Genomic DNA, 15,572 nt, shown 5'->3' with positions numbered 1-15,572 from the left:
TCCCTTTGTCTTTGCCTTTGCAATAGTTAACAAACTCTAATAAGAGCTGTTACGCTAATTGTCTTGTAGCAGTGGTTCTCCAATTACATTTTCAAATAAATTTCATCAAATAAGAATGGTAGATCTGAAATTATTTTGATTTTTCTGATTATGTATTTTTGTATACTAAGTTCTGAACATATAAATGCATTTATTTAACTCATCTACTCCATTGTTTCACATCTTACAAGACTTCTTTTGTTATTTCATTATAAAAAGTTATAAATGTTGACTGGAGAAAATAAATTTAGAAAAGTAAAGGAAATCCATCTAAATGTGTCTGAATTAATAGATGAATTTTTCCTTTTTTTTCTAGGCCTTTAGTCGAATTTTTAAATAAATTTTTCCCCTTGTCAAGAAATATCCTTTGGAAATATTTTTTTATATGTAATCATTTTAATGTATAGTTTATATATTTCTAAAACTCATTTTTGCTCTCAGATATTTACTTATTTCAGTTTTTTCCTATAAAAGTAGAACTAGTAGACAGCTTTGTATGTGAATGTCTAATTATTAGATATTAGAAGTTTTAATGGCTCATGATCTGTTAATAAAATCATCAAAAGATCTTACAAATGGGGGCAATTGTTACTAAGGATTAAGATGTTAAATATGCATAAGGAAAATTTTAACTTATTTTTATCCTTATGATGTATTTTTTACTTCCAGTTCTGATTTGTATACTTTTGTTTAGATTAAAGATTTCTTATCTATACTTCAGTTAGTATGATATGTCTAAAATCACAATTTGTCCCTTTTTTCCCATAGAACTATATTTGGTTTGTTTATATACATTTGGTTATAATGCTGTAATGATGAGGCAAGTAAATTATAAATACTCTTAATGTTTATAACTCTTTGGAAAGAAGAGGAGAGGATGCTAGTTATCTACCCTATTTTAAAATAATTTTTTCCTGTATAAATTTAACTGTAATACAATAATATGATTTGTTTATGAGACTGGAGTTTTATGGTGCAAGAGTCCTGTAAACCCTGTGATTTACAGATGAGGAATCTGTGTAAGATGCAGATAAATGCTTTGCCTAAAAAACAAAGCTGACAAGTGACAAACTTGAACTCAAATCTGTTTTTTCAAACTCAAATCTAATATCCTGTTTCTTTCTTGTAAGATTTACATTTGTTATTATACTGAGTGTAGAATGAGAAGGATGGCAATTTTTCTCCCTGAGTGTTGGGCTCTGACTTAGTTCTTTTTCTGCTTACACATTTAGTCGGAACCAACTGTCAACATTGCCGGTACACTTGTGTGAGTTACCATTGAAAGTCTTAATTGCTAGTAATAACAAATTGGTCTCACTTCCAGAAGAAATTGGACATCTCAGACATTTAACGGAACTTGTAAGTGAATATTTCATTTTTTGATTGTTTTATGTATATATGTATGTATATTAAAAAGCAGAAATATCACTTTGCCGACAAAAACCATAGCTTTGACTATATGGACCTTTGTCGATACAGTGATGTCTTTAGTTTTTAATATGCTGTCTAGGTTTATAATAGCTTTCCTTCCAAGGAGCAAGCATCTTTTAATTTCATGGCTGCAGTTACTGTCAGCGGTAATTTTGGAGCCCAAGAAAATAAAATCTGTCACTGCTTCCGTCAGTCAAAAGCCTATACATTTTAAAAATCAAATTCTAGTACAAACTGTGGAATTATTCCTGGACAAAGAATCATAGTATTTTTTACAACCGGTGGGTATTATGTTGTCCAAACCTTGTTTTGCAGATAGTTTAAAGCTGGCAAGTTTGTAATATCAGTACAGTTCTTTACTTTGTATCGTTTTGAAATAGGATGTGAGCTGCAATGAAATTCAAACAATACCTTCCCAAATTGGTAATTTGGAGGCCTTGAGAGACCTTAATGTAAGAAGAAATCACTTAGTACGTTTGCCTGAAGGTAAGAAACTGTGAAACAGTTGTTTTGTTTTTTGCCTTTTTATTTTATCTCTCAGACTGATGTGCACATCAAAAATGTATAAAAGTTACAGCAAGTGTTTGAGATGTAATGATTTATTTAATACATGTTATCTGTTCTGTTATAGATTTTAAAAGCTAGACTTTTCATTGAAAAGCTCCAATAATTGAGTAGTGATGGTAATTTTAGATCCTGTTAACTGATAATGTAGGGTCTCTGGAAGTTTCATTTGGTATAACTACTTAAGAGAAATTTCACATATTTTTGATAAATCATATACATGATTACTGGAAAAACATAGCTTTGACTAGACAGACCTTTGTTGGCAAAGTGATGTCTGTTTTTTAATACGCTGTCTAGGTTTGTCATAGCTTTTCTTCCAAAAAGCAAGCATCTTTTAATTTCATGGCTGCAGGCACCATCTGCAGTGATTCTTCCTGCACCAGAGATTCACATCATTCATTCTGAGAAATTGTTTTATATCTGTTTGATAATTTCCTATCTTCTGATTTCTGTTTTCTCTTTCGAGAATTTTTGTTAATTGGATAGTGGACTCTTAATTGATCTTATGGTTTTCTTATCTTTTTTATTGTTCGTTTCTTTGTCATTTTGTTTAACCAGGTGGTAACAGTTCAACTATTTATAGTCTTACCATTCTTCTGAATTTGTAATTTCTGCCATCTAATTTTTCATCTCTAAGAACCCTTACTTTTTGCTGATTTAAAAACAAAATCTTTTCCTTTTTCAGTAATTTAGTATTTTATTTTTCTGAAATTGGAGACATTAGTTCTAGTTTTCAGAGTTTTCTTCTGTTTCCTGTATGTTAACCTGTTTTTTCCTGCACTCATTTTTTTCCTTTGTTTTGCATATTTCAATTTCTCTCTTATATGTTGAAAGCGCTTCTAAATGTTTGTGGGTCATATGCCATTTATACAAAGCTAATTAGAAATTTCAAGTATACTGGGCAGAAATTGTATTAAGCAGTAAGCTGGATATTTTACTGGAGGAAACTCTATATCAGCATCTAAAGGCCTTTTGTATGGGACTATATAGTTTGTCCAGAGAAAGATGTTTTTTTCTTCTACATTGTGTATCTTCCTAACTAACTAATGGGGTAAGATTGGGTAGCAAAGTGCTGAGGTCTTGTCACTAAGTGTGTAGACTTTCACTTAAATCCTCCATTTTTAGCAGGCAACTCATCCTAACTTTCCATTGTGCAGTCCTTGAGTTTAGAGGCTTTCAATTCAGTTTCACTAAAGGATAACTTGTTGATTCCTGTTGTGAATGGAAAGCAGCATGTATAGTTGGGATTGAAAACCTATGCATCTAACTTGTTTTTATACAGATTGTCATCTGATCCTTTTGTTATTCCCACCTTTCTGTGGTATCAGACCTAGTTTCTAAGACTTTCTGTTGTTCTATAAGGGGTCACCATTTCATGCAAAATTGTGCACAGTAAAGGACAGAAACGATATGGACCTAACAGAAGCAGAATATATTAAGAAGAGGTGGCAAGAATATACAGAAGAACTGTACGAAAAAGATCTTAATGACCTGGATAACCATGATGGTGTGATCACTTACCTAGAGACAGATATCGTGGAGTGTGAAGTCACATGGGCCTTAGGAAGCATTACTACAAACAAAACTAGTGGAGGTGGTGGAATTCCAGCTGAGCTATTTCAAATCCTAAGAGATGATACTGTTAAAGTGCTATACTCAATATGCCAGCAAATTTGGAAAACTCAGCAGTGGCCACAGGATTAGAAAAGGTCAGTTTTCATTCTAATTCCAAAGAAAGATAATGCCAAAGAATGTTCAAACTACTGCACAGTTGCACTCATTTAAAATATTAGCAAGGTAATGCTCAAAATCCTTGCAGCTAGGCTTCATCACTGTGTGAACCAAGAACTTCCAGATGTTCAAACTGGATTTAGAAAAAGCAGAGGAGCCAGAGATCAAATTGAAAACATCTGTTGGGTCATAGGAAAGGCAAGGGAATTAAAAAATCTATTTCTGCTTCACTAAAGGCTAAAGCCTTTGTGTGGATCATAACAAACTGTAGAAAATTCTTAAAGAGATGGGAATACCAGACCACCTTACCTGCCTCCTGAGAAATCTGTATGCAGGTCAAGAAGCTACAGTTAGAACTGGACATGGAACAGCGGATTGGTTCAAAATTGGGAAGGGAGTACGTCAAGGCTGTATATTGTCACCCTGCTTATTTAACTTATATGCAGAGTCCATCATGTGAAATGCTGGGCTGGGAGAATCACAAGCTGGAATCAAGATTGCCAGGAGAAATATCAATAACCTCAGATATGCAGATGACACCACCCTAATGGCAGAAAGGGAAGAGGAACTAAAGAGCCTCTTGATGAAGGTGAAAGAGGAGAGTGAAAAAAGCTGGCTTAAGACTCAACATTCAAAAAATGAAGATCATGGCATCCAGTCCCATCACTTCATGACAAATAGAAGGGGAACAAGTGGAAACAGTGACAGACTTTATTTTCTTGGACTCCAAAATCACTGCAAACAGTGAATGCAGCCATGAAATTAAAAGAAACTTGTTCCTTGGAAGAAAATCTATGATAAACCTAGACAACATATTCAAAAGCAGAGACATCACTTGGCTGACAAAGGTTGGTCTAGTCAAAGCTATGGTTTTTCCAGTAGTCATGTACAGAAGTGAGAGTTGGACCATAAAGAAAGGTGAGCGCCAAAGAATTGATGCTTTCGAACTGTAATGCTGGAGAAGACTCTTGAGAGTCCCTTGAACAGAGTGGAAATCAAACCAGAATATTCACTGGAAGGACTAATGCTGAAGTACCAATACTTCAGCCACCTGATCGAAGAGCCAATTCATTGGAAAAAACCCTGATCCTAGGAAAGATTGAGGGCAGGAGGAGAAGGGGGTGTCAAAAGATGAGATGATGGGATGGCATCACCAACTCAATGGACATGAGTTTGAGCAAACTCCGGGAGTTGGTGATGGACAGGGAAGCCTGGCATGCTGTAGTCCATGGGGTTGCAAAGAGTCAGACACGAGTGAGCAGCTGAACAGCAGCAACAACATAAGGGGTCAAATAGTTTGCTTTTCATTAATATTAACATCCCTAAGCACCTAGATTTCATTTTATGACACTTTGCTATATATCGGTTAATCACTAAGAAAGGATGGACGTAAAATACTTAGGTTAAATCAATTATATTTAGATAGAAGCTCATGAAGAAAAAAATGTCTAGCTTTGAAATATCATTGTTTATTTCCACCTTACTTCCCTGCAGAACTAGCAGAGTTGCCTTTGATAAGGTTAGACTTTTCCTGCAACAAAATTACAACAATTCCTGTCTGTTATCGGAATCTCAGGCACCTGCAGATGATCACCCTAGATAACAATCCACTACAATCTCCTCCTGCACAGGTAAACCACAGTTGATTTGAAGTATGTTATAAACTTTTTGGACAAAGGATGAAGTTTAAAAGTTGTAAATTATATGTATTTACTTTTTGTCAGAGATTAAGTTCTTTTAAAATAAATTCACACTCATATGTATTCTTTAAAAGCCTTGAAGTAAATGAGATGGGAGATAGGTAATATTCCAAAAATGTTTTTCCTTTCACTAAATTGACTTTTTCACATTTGAAGGGTTCTTCCTTAAAGTTTTTTTTTTTTTCCAATTAAGTTTGAGTTATTTCTTTCTAGTAAAACTTAAATGAAGACAATGTAAATGCTACAGACAAAATACTCAGTTTACAGAATTAAAGATCATCAGCGTATTTCTCATGACTGTTGTCTTTGTACCTTCCTGTTTTCTAAAATCTTAAGTTCCTCATTGAGTCAGTTTGGACTGAAATGAAACTACTTAATGAAGTTGTTATAAGGTAGCTTTACATACAGATTTTAGATTCCACAATTTAAAAAGCTTTTTGTCTTATATTTTTCACCGTAGCTTTCCTTACTCTGCAGTTGATTCACCCTTGTACAAGTGTCTGTATGGCAGCTGTTAAAGTGTTTGAGTAAACTTCATTAACTACAGAAAGGTCTCATATCCCTAAAGAGTTTATATGTTGATTTGTAGGACAGAAATAAATAGGTGGCAACAGAACTATATATGACTTTAATATTTAATCATTTCCGGCTTTTCTTTCTTACAGGAAGTAGGATTGAAAACATAATTGTGCATGATTGTTGGATTTCTAAAAACAAAAGTTGCCAGTAGAATCCATGGGGAGCAATGCTTTAAATCTCTGACTGTGCCTAACTAGTCAATATAAGTTTACTTGGTATTCTAACAGTGTTTATAATCATGAATTATGTATGTTACTAAAACTTATTAGTGACTAGAAAACAAAAACCTACATTTATGTCACTTAAACACCTAAGGTAACAAATGATATAATGTGTTATAATGAGTTAATTTTTAATATTACCATACATACTTAATAGAAATACCTTCTATTTCCAATATACATTAAATAAAAAGCTGACTGTGATTTAAAAGGCAGGGGCTCCTTCAGTTAAAAAAATAAGTAAATTTAAAATTAAAAAAAATAAAAGCAGCAGAAGGAAAAAAGGTTTGGGTACACATATATTTCAGATGAATAATAATTTGTTTCTATATGTTACTTTACTTAGATATGTATAAAAGGCAAAATCCACATATTTAAGTACCTGAACATGCAGGCTTGTAAGATTGCTCCAGATCTGCCAGATTATGATAGGAGACCCATGGGTTTTGGCTCCTGGTGAGTATATTGTATTCTTTCATTTATTATTTTCCATCTCACGGAGAATCAAATAAATGGGACCCTTAAATTTGCCTGATGGTTTGTTTGACCAAAGCAAAATAACCTATTTTAATGTTATTTTTCTCAGAATGCTTATATTAAGTAAAAATTGATTACATAGATGTGACCAAGTATAGTTCTAAGTCAGGGTTTCTTAACCTCAGCACTGTGGATATTTCGAAATAGATAATTATTTGTGGTGAGGACCTGTCCCGTACACTGGAAGATACTCAACAGCTTCCCTGGCTTCTGTAGCACCTTCCCAACGTAACAAACAAAGGTGTCTCCAGTTATTACCAAATATCCTCTGAGAGGTCCTCAGTTGAAAACTGCTGGTCTAAGTGACTTTAATATTAACTAACCTTGGCTCTCCTTTTAACTAACTCTATAACTTAAGGCAACTCATTCAAACTTTCTGGGCTGCATTTTTCACAAAGGGAGTAAAGGTGTTGGATTTGATGGCCATGAACTGTGGTGTTGGAGAAGACTCTTCAGAGTCCCTTGGACTGCAAGGAGATCCAACCAGTCCATTCTGAAGGAGATCAGCCCTGGGATTTCTTTGGAAGGAATGATGCTAAAGCTGAAACTCCAGTACTTTGATCACCTCGTGCGAAGAGTTGACTCATTGGAAAAGACTCTGATGCTGGGAGGGATTGGGGGCAGGAGGGAAAGGGGACGACTGAGGATGAGATGGCTGGATGGCATCACCGACTCAATGCACATGAGTTTCAGTGAACTCCGGGAGTTGGTGATGGACAGGGAGGCCTGGTATGCTGCGATTCATGGGGTTGCAGAGTCGAACACGACTGAGCGACTGAACTGACTGACTGACTGACTGAATGTCATTTTAGGATCTTTTAAGTCTGTGAATCCCTCAGCTGCATATAGCATCGGACTTTTACAAAGGCATTTTCTTGGCATTCCCAACCATTACAGCAGTCTTAAGTAACAGGAATTAAATTCATAAAGTCTTTAAACAGGCAAAATAGGTATCTCAGTGAAGGTGTAATAATATTAATAAACTTTACTCAAGAGAACCCTTTAGGCATTCTCTTAGAATTTGTCACATTTTACGTAAAAGCACAGTCCTAACCTTCTTAGTGTCCTAACTTAAAACAGATGAACAAACTTCTATTTTATTAGAGTTTCTAAAAGCAGACATATTAAAAATACAAAAATAATTCAAAGGAAAAAATAAAACCATAAAAAGCAGATGCATATTAACAAAATTCAAATTACTGATAAATTCTGAAAGAAAGATTCCAAGTGAAGACATAAGGGGGCTTTAAAGGTATTTGTGTCTCACCATACCTTAAAAGCTATGTCAGTTATAAGTATTCTTTTATTTTATATGGTATTTCATAATTTTAATAAGGTTTTTAAAAACAATGAAGCTCTAGAAACGTAGCAGTTTGACATCACCAGACATATATGTAAAGTACCCTTCATATTTTAGTAATATTTTAAGTTATTACTATATTTTAGCACTGTACAGTAATTGGTGCTACTTAAGAAAATGCTAAGATAAGAAAATGCTAAAATGCTATTTAAGATACTGCTAAGATTTTCCCAGTAAAGGGAAATACATATAATTAAAATTTTTTAAACTGTATTTTTAGCTTTCTCTGCCTAAAGTCTTCAGAAGCAGCTTTGTAATGATATTCGGAGTTTTTTGGTCTGGCTTTTAGACTGCAGATTTGTATAGACTGAAGGACATTGGGAACACCAGCTTTAATCTAGTTGTTTTGATTTAGTATACTTAAACAAGTACAGGGAGAAATTATGCATATGCATAAAATATTCCTACCAGAACATCCTCAGTACTAGCACTTTTAACTCTGAGAAGACTAAAAGCAGGTATGTGGTGTTAAGGAAGACAAAATGATTTCGAAAAGATGGTGGGGGAGGTGGAGATTAGGTCTTACAGTGTGCTGATCTAGGTCTGTCTTAGAGGAAGAATTTTGGCAGTGGGGAAGATATGAGGAAAGCCAGACCACTAATACCAAGAATTTTTAAATTTTCTCCATTATTTCCTTTTCATTTCTTTTTCCTCTTACCTCACTTCATTGCTTAACATATGGAACTCTTACGTCTTATCTCTAGAAGAAAGTTTTGTTTTCCCTATTTAAATATTTCTAAAAGTTTCTACTCCTGTACAGTTTAAAAAAAAATGTACAGCAACAAAAAAAGCAGCTTTTAGAGGACTTTAATGGTAGTCCAGGAGTTAAGACTCAGCTCTTCCACTGCTAGGGTTTGGGTTTGATCCCTCTTCTGGGAACCGAGATCCCATATGCCACATGCCATGAGGTACGGGCAAAAAAGTAAATAAATAACACTAATCTTTTTTTTTTTAAGTAGTTTTTATTTTATATATACACTAACTTATTTTCTCAAGGAGTTAGTAACCCTTGCAAAGGAAAAGTTTTTCTTTCCTGAAGTAGCAGAGTAGGAATATTAAACTGCTGCTGTTGCCTTGAGGTTTGAGTGTGAGAAGATGAATAGTGATTACTGGGTGTGTGTATGTGTAATGATTACAGGGCACACCTGAAGAAACCAAGGAGGAAACATCATTACCTCTTTGAGCAGTGAGCTTTGATTGAGGGCTGCAGTGCTGGTTACAGAATCTTTTTCTCTCTGATTCTGTCCTTAGTTTTGAGGACTAAGAAGTCTTCGCCTTATTTCTTTGAATATTGCGGTCTTTATTACTTTCCTTTTAAAAAACAGATACAAAAAATTCCTGGGAAGAGATTTGTGTTTGCTAAAAGATATAAGAAGGCTTGAGTCGATAGAGAAAGTTTTCCTAAATGGGAGGTCTAGATAGCATAAACATATCATGTTTCTCAAAGGAATTCATAATTACAGATCTAATATATTCCAATCCCTATATAATCCCTAATTATGCTCAAATAGATTATCCTCTGCATATTCTATTTTTCCAGAGTTATGTTACTGTATTTGTGATTATTTCAGAATATCCTATAAGTTTATATATATATATATCAATATATATGTTGTGCATGTGTATATATATATGTATATAAAAGAAAAATATTTCCTTCAGCTCCTCTTGCACCAACAAATGAGACGTTGTACTTTCATGTCCTTTCTTATTAAGGTACAGATTAATAAGATTGCATTGTAGTTATCAGTGCATTTATTCAGAATGCAGTCATAGAGTTAGAAGGCCTTTGTTCTAGCTCTGAAACTTTGTACTATTGGGCAGTTTTCTATTTATTTTTGGCTGTGATGGGTCTTCGTTGCTGCATGCGGACAGGGCTACTCTCTAGTTGTGATGTGCAGGCTTCTCATTGCAGTGACTTCTTTTGTGGATCACAGGCTCCAGGTGCATGGGCTCAATAGTTGCGGCTTGTGGGCTCTGGAGCATGAGCTCAGTAGTTTGGTACATAGGCCTAGTTGCCTCAAGGCATGAGAAATCTTCCCAGACCACGGATTGAACTCCTGTCCCCTGCATTGGCAGGCAGATTCTTAACCACTAAACCACATAGGATCTTCACTGCATCATGTGGGCTCAGTAGTTGTGGTCTTTGGGCTTAGTTGCTCCAAGACGCGGGATCTTAGATCCCTGATCAGGGATTGAACTTTAACCCCTGCATTGCAAGGTGGATTCTTTTTTTTTTTATGGTTGTGCGTAACTTTTATTTATTTATTTATTTTTAATATAAATTTATTTATTTTAATTGGAGGCTAATTACTTTACCAGTGGACCACCAAGCAAGTCCCTCAAATGCATTGCTCTTTCCCTGTACCTTAAATTCTGATTCATTGTGACACAGCAACTTTTTTAAAGTTATGTACACAAACTGTAAGAATACATGGAATACAAAATTTGATACCAGAAGAACACTACATGCTTTAAATTTGTACCATTGAAAGTTATTTTTCAGTCTAGGCCATCTTATTAAATAAAATGCTAACAGACCAATTTTTAACATAGGTTTTGTCATGTTTTAGACTTTAAGCTAACTTTAAAACTATGTTTAAGAACAAGCAAAAACTAAAGCTTTTATAGCTTTAGAAGAAAATGTAGAACAATCTTTGTGACTTGGGGAATGCAAGGATTTCTGAGGACACAGAAAGCAGTAACCATTAAAAAAGAAATGATAAACTCAATTTAATGAAAATTAAAACCATCTATTTATGAAAAGAAACTGTTAAGAAAATAGGCAAACCACAGACTGAGGGAAATTATTTGCAAAATACATTTAAAATAATAGACTTGCATCCAGAGTGTATAAAGAATGTGCCAGTCCTGTCTGACTCTTTGCAACCCCACCAGGCTCTTCTGTCCGTGGGGATTCTCTAGGCAAGAATACTGGAGTGGGTTGCCATGCCCTTCTCCAGGGGATCTTCCCAACCCAGGGATCGAACCAGGGTCCTCCTGCATTGCAGGCGGATTCTTTATCAGCTAAGCCACCATAGAAGCCTGCAACTTGATGTTAAAAAGACAAACAACCCAGTTGAAAACTGGACAAAAGTCTTGAATAAACTTTACAAAGAAAGATACATAATTGATCAGTAAGCACACAGAAAAGTGCTTAACATCATTAATCATCATTGAAATGCATATTAAGTCACAATGCATATCCACAAGAATAAAATTAAGACTGACAACAGCAAATGAAAGGATGTGGAGCAACCAGTGCTCTCATGTTGCTTATGTAATGTAATTTGAGTTGTAAAAAAGTAAAATCAGAACATCCATTTTGGAAAGTTAGTTTGGCCGATTTCTTTAACAACTTTATTGAGATAAAATTTACCCATTTTAAGTGTCCAATTTGGTGAGTTATGGTAAATGGGTACAGTCACAAAACTACCAACACAATCAAGATACGTATTTTTTTAAAAATCACCCTCAGCTCCAGGCAGTCACTGGTCAGCTCTCTGTCATTTGCCTTTTCTAGAATTTCATAGAAATGAAATAAAATATATAGCGTTTTGTCTGTGGCTTTTACTTAGCAAACTGTTTTCATGATTATTGATGTTGTATTTTTAAATGGGCCAAAGATTTGAACATACATTTCACAGAATAAGATAAGTAGCCAATAAGCACATTAAAATATTAAATATCACTAGTCATCAGAGAAATACAAATTAACATCACACTTTATACCCATCAGAATAATAACTAAAATTAATGACTGGCAGTACAGTGTTGACAACTGGAACTCCAGTATATTGTTGTTGGGAATTTAAAATGATTCAGCTACTTTTGAAAACAGATTGGCAGTTTTTTAAGTTAAACCTGCACTTACATATAAATTCATTCATCCAGGATGAATTCACTGACATGACAAGAATTTCACTGACATGATGCCAAGTATAAAAAGTACATACTCCATTTTTGTGCATTCTAGAATAAGCAGAACAAATTACCCCAAACTTAGAGGTTTAAACAACACAAATTTATCATTTTATGGTATAGGTCAGAAATCTAAATTTTGGTCTCACTGAGCTAAAATTAAGATGCTGGCAGTGCTCCATTCTTTTCTGTAGATTCTGAGTAGACTGTGTTTCCTTGCCTTTTTCAACTTCTAGAGGTTGTGTGCTTTCCTTAGTTTGTCCCTTCCTCCATCTTTAAATCAGCATTGTATCCTCCTCTTCTTTTTCCCTCTTAAACATTCAAGAGACCTTGTGATTACATTGAGCCCATTCATACAGTTCAAGATAATCTCCTTATTTTAAAGTACTCTTACTAGCAGCCTTACTTTTATCTGCAACCCTAATTCCCGTTTCCAATGTAAAGTAACATATTTACAGGTTTCAGGGAGTATATCTTGACATCTTTGAGAACAATTATTTGGCCTTCTATACTAATTTAAAGTAAAAAAAAAATTTGGTAGTTGCTTCTTAGTTGATGAGGTGAGGAAAGTTGACTGGAAAGGGATGTGTGGTAATTTTCTGGTGAAGTAGAAGTGTCCTGTATCATGATAGGGGTGTATGTTACAAAGATGCATTCATTTGTCAAAGGTTTGTGTATTTCAGTGTATATAAATTTTACCTTAAGAAAGAGAGTGCTATTAAAAACAAAAATAATGGAGAGGGTCATCGGGAATGGCTAGAGGAACAGATGAAGTAAGAGTGTTGATATTTTTGAAGGTGGATAATGAGGACATGAAAGTTCATTATTCTCTTCTAACTGCTTTCTTTGAATTTGGAGTTTTTCATACTGAAAAGTTAAAGGAGTACTCACTTCATTCTAAGCAATTAAGTCCCTAAATGCCATGAAAATATTTATTACTAAAATTGCATCTATTTCAAATGTTAATTTTTAAAGTATCAAACTTCACAATAAGAACTAAAGTTTCTTTTCGGCAGCCATGAAGAACTGTACTCAGGTCGTCCCTACGGAGCGCTTGATTCAGGTTTCAACAGTGTGGACAGTGGTGATAAGAGATGGTCAGGGAATGAAGTAAGTGTTTATTGTACTTGTTGCAACTTCTGATTAAGAGGAAGTAAAATGATGAAAATGGAAAGTGTCTTAATTGGACTCAATTTCTTGTTATGTAAAATATAGAAAAGCCAAATGAGGGGTAAAACTCCCACATAGTCCTGTCACTCAGAAATGGTATTATGTTTCTTCATCGTCTTTTTAGCATATTGTGTTTTACATGTTTGTTACCTCATTGTCTCGTATAAATCATTTTATATCCTGGAAGATCTTAATGGGAACTGAGCCAGTTACATGGGAAACCTAAAATTTTGAGTGCCTGGGTAATCTTGAGCAGAGAAGGGTAGAAGATCTGCTAGAAGGTGAGAAAATAGAACTATAGGCTGATGGGTACTAAGATAGGAACCTGATGAAGTTATCTACATGCTCAAGATAAATAAGTAACTTTCTCAGCTAATTATATCATTTTTCTCTTTTGTTTTAATTATTAGTATTATGTTTTCTCTCTTTTTAAATTACTAAGGGATAATATTTTAGCTATAAATTAGGTTAAATGATAAAAAGATTTTGTTAGCAAGACTGGTAGTATACCATTTTTAACATTGTTTTATTTGGAGTCTAAAGCAAATTAGTTTTAGAATACAGCTCATTTGTCATTTGAAATTGCTTGGCTATTTGTGTGTGGTTGGGTGTGTACATGATTGTGGCAATATCAAAAAAGATACTTTTTTGGGGGGGCTACACTGGGTCTGTGTTGCTGTTCTCAGGGTTTCTCTAGTTGTATCAAGCAGGGCCTACTCTCTAGGTGTGGTGTGCAGGCTTCTCATTGCAGTGGCTGCTCTTGTTGCGGGAGCACAGGCTTTAGGGCCCATGGGCGTCTGTAGTTGTGGCTCCTGGGCTCTAGAGCATAAGGTCAGTAGTTGTGGCACACAGGCTTAGTTGCCTCACAGCGTGCGGGATCTTCCTGGATCAGAAATTGAACTGGTGTCCCCTGCATTGCAAGGCAGATTCATAACCATTAGACCACCAGGGAAGCCCCATTTTAACCATTTTTAAGTGTGCATTTCAGTGCCATTAAGTACATTGATATTGTTGAATAATATGTACATCTTTGTAGATGCATCTCTGGAATTATTTTGCTCTTTTTTAAAAAATATAAATTCTGAGTTTATGCTATAAATGCCTTATCTAAAATTTGAAGTGATTTATTTTAGTGTTTCTGCTATTTTTTTAAGCCTACAGATGAATTTTCAGATCTGCCTCTTCGAGTAGCAGAAATTACTAAAGAACAAAGACTACGAAGAGAAAATCAATACCAGGAGAATCACAGCAGTTTAATAGTAACAAATGGTGGAGGTAAACATGATTCCTGACAACATCCAAAATCTTTTTTATCTCTGACTTTTTAAACGGCCTTTTCACATCCATTCCTTTTATTTGTATATCTGTAACTTCTTCCATTCTTTTTTTAGAGACCTCCCTCCTCTTCTCATATGATTAGAAAAAAAAAATGTTTTCTATTAGGACTAAATTTCAATTTCTCTATGTTTTCAGGCTTGTAATTAAAATATGTTTTTCTCTTTATTTGGGGAGAGAACTTTACTAAGTTCTCTGGAATACTAAGTTTACTAATAAGTTTATCTGGAATAGACCTTTGCTAATCTTTTTTTTTTTTTTTGGCTGTGCTGAGTCTTGGTTGCTGCGTGGGCTTTTTCTCTAGTTGCAGTGATCATAGACTGCATTTTACACCAGCTGCATGTGTGGGCTTCTTGTTGCACTGGCCTCTCCAGTAGCAGAGTGTGGGCTCTAAGATGCTCAGACTTCAGTAGTTGCAGCAAGTGGGCTAGTAATCGTGGCTCCTGGACTATAGAGTACAGGCTCAATAGTTCTGGTGCACCGGCTTAGTTGCTCCATGGCATGTGGGAAATTCCTGGATCAGGGATCGGACTGGTGTCTCCTGCATTGACAGGCAGATTCTTGACCACTGAGCCATAGGGGAAGCCTGATCTTTGCTAATCTTGATTTAACCATGATCTTCTTAGAAGTATTCTCCTTTTTAAAGATTCTCTTTGTGGTCATTGTGTGACCTCTTTTAGAAATTCAGTGTATTCTTGATGTCTGCCTTGTCTTTCATCTGAAATTGTGCTCTTCAAGGGCATCTGAATCTTATTTATGTGCTTCTCACCCCAGAGCATTTTAAGAAGCAAAAATTCCTCAAATGATTCCCTTCCATCCACAAACTGCTGCAACATACCTGCAATACTGACCTCTAAAAAATATTTTTCTAAACAGAAAAATCTTTTTTTTCTAGTAATGGATAGCAGTTACAATAAGGGGAACAGTCATCAGTATCTGTTTCTTTATCACCAAGTCTTTCCTCCTGTCTTTTCACTTTTA

The 15,572-nt window shown here is 34.9% G+C and overlaps 1 protein-coding gene across 11 annotated transcripts in view; it reads left to right on the top strand.

Moving 5' to 3' along the window:
• Positions 1–15,572, top strand: part of LRCH3 (leucine rich repeats and calponin homology domain containing 3) — a 104,894-nt gene that overhangs the window by 45,824 nt on the left and 43,498 nt on the right. For all 11 annotated transcript variants that reach the window (XM_055568511.1, XM_055568503.1, XM_055568509.1 and 8 more), the window contains exons 3-8: positions 1,272–1,398; positions 1,851–1,956; positions 5,263–5,399; positions 6,615–6,724; positions 13,103–13,196; positions 14,411–14,531. In XM_055568511.1, the coding sequence (XP_055424486.1) occupies positions 1,272–1,398; positions 1,851–1,956; positions 5,263–5,399; positions 6,615–6,724; positions 13,103–13,196; positions 14,411–14,531 (695 nt within the window). The remainder of the gene's footprint in view (positions 1–1,271; positions 1,399–1,850; positions 1,957–5,262; positions 5,400–6,614; positions 6,725–13,102; positions 13,197–14,410; positions 14,532–15,572) is intronic.

This window comes from Bubalus kerabau, chromosome 2 (assembly GCF_029407905.1).
Source record: "Bubalus kerabau isolate K-KA32 ecotype Philippines breed swamp buffalo chromosome 2, PCC_UOA_SB_1v2, whole genome shotgun sequence".
NCBI lineage: Eukaryota > Metazoa > Chordata > Mammalia > Artiodactyla > Bovidae > Bubalus > Bubalus kerabau.
Note: the sequence above shows the minus strand (reverse complement) of the source record. Positions and strands in the feature narration are given on the sequence as shown.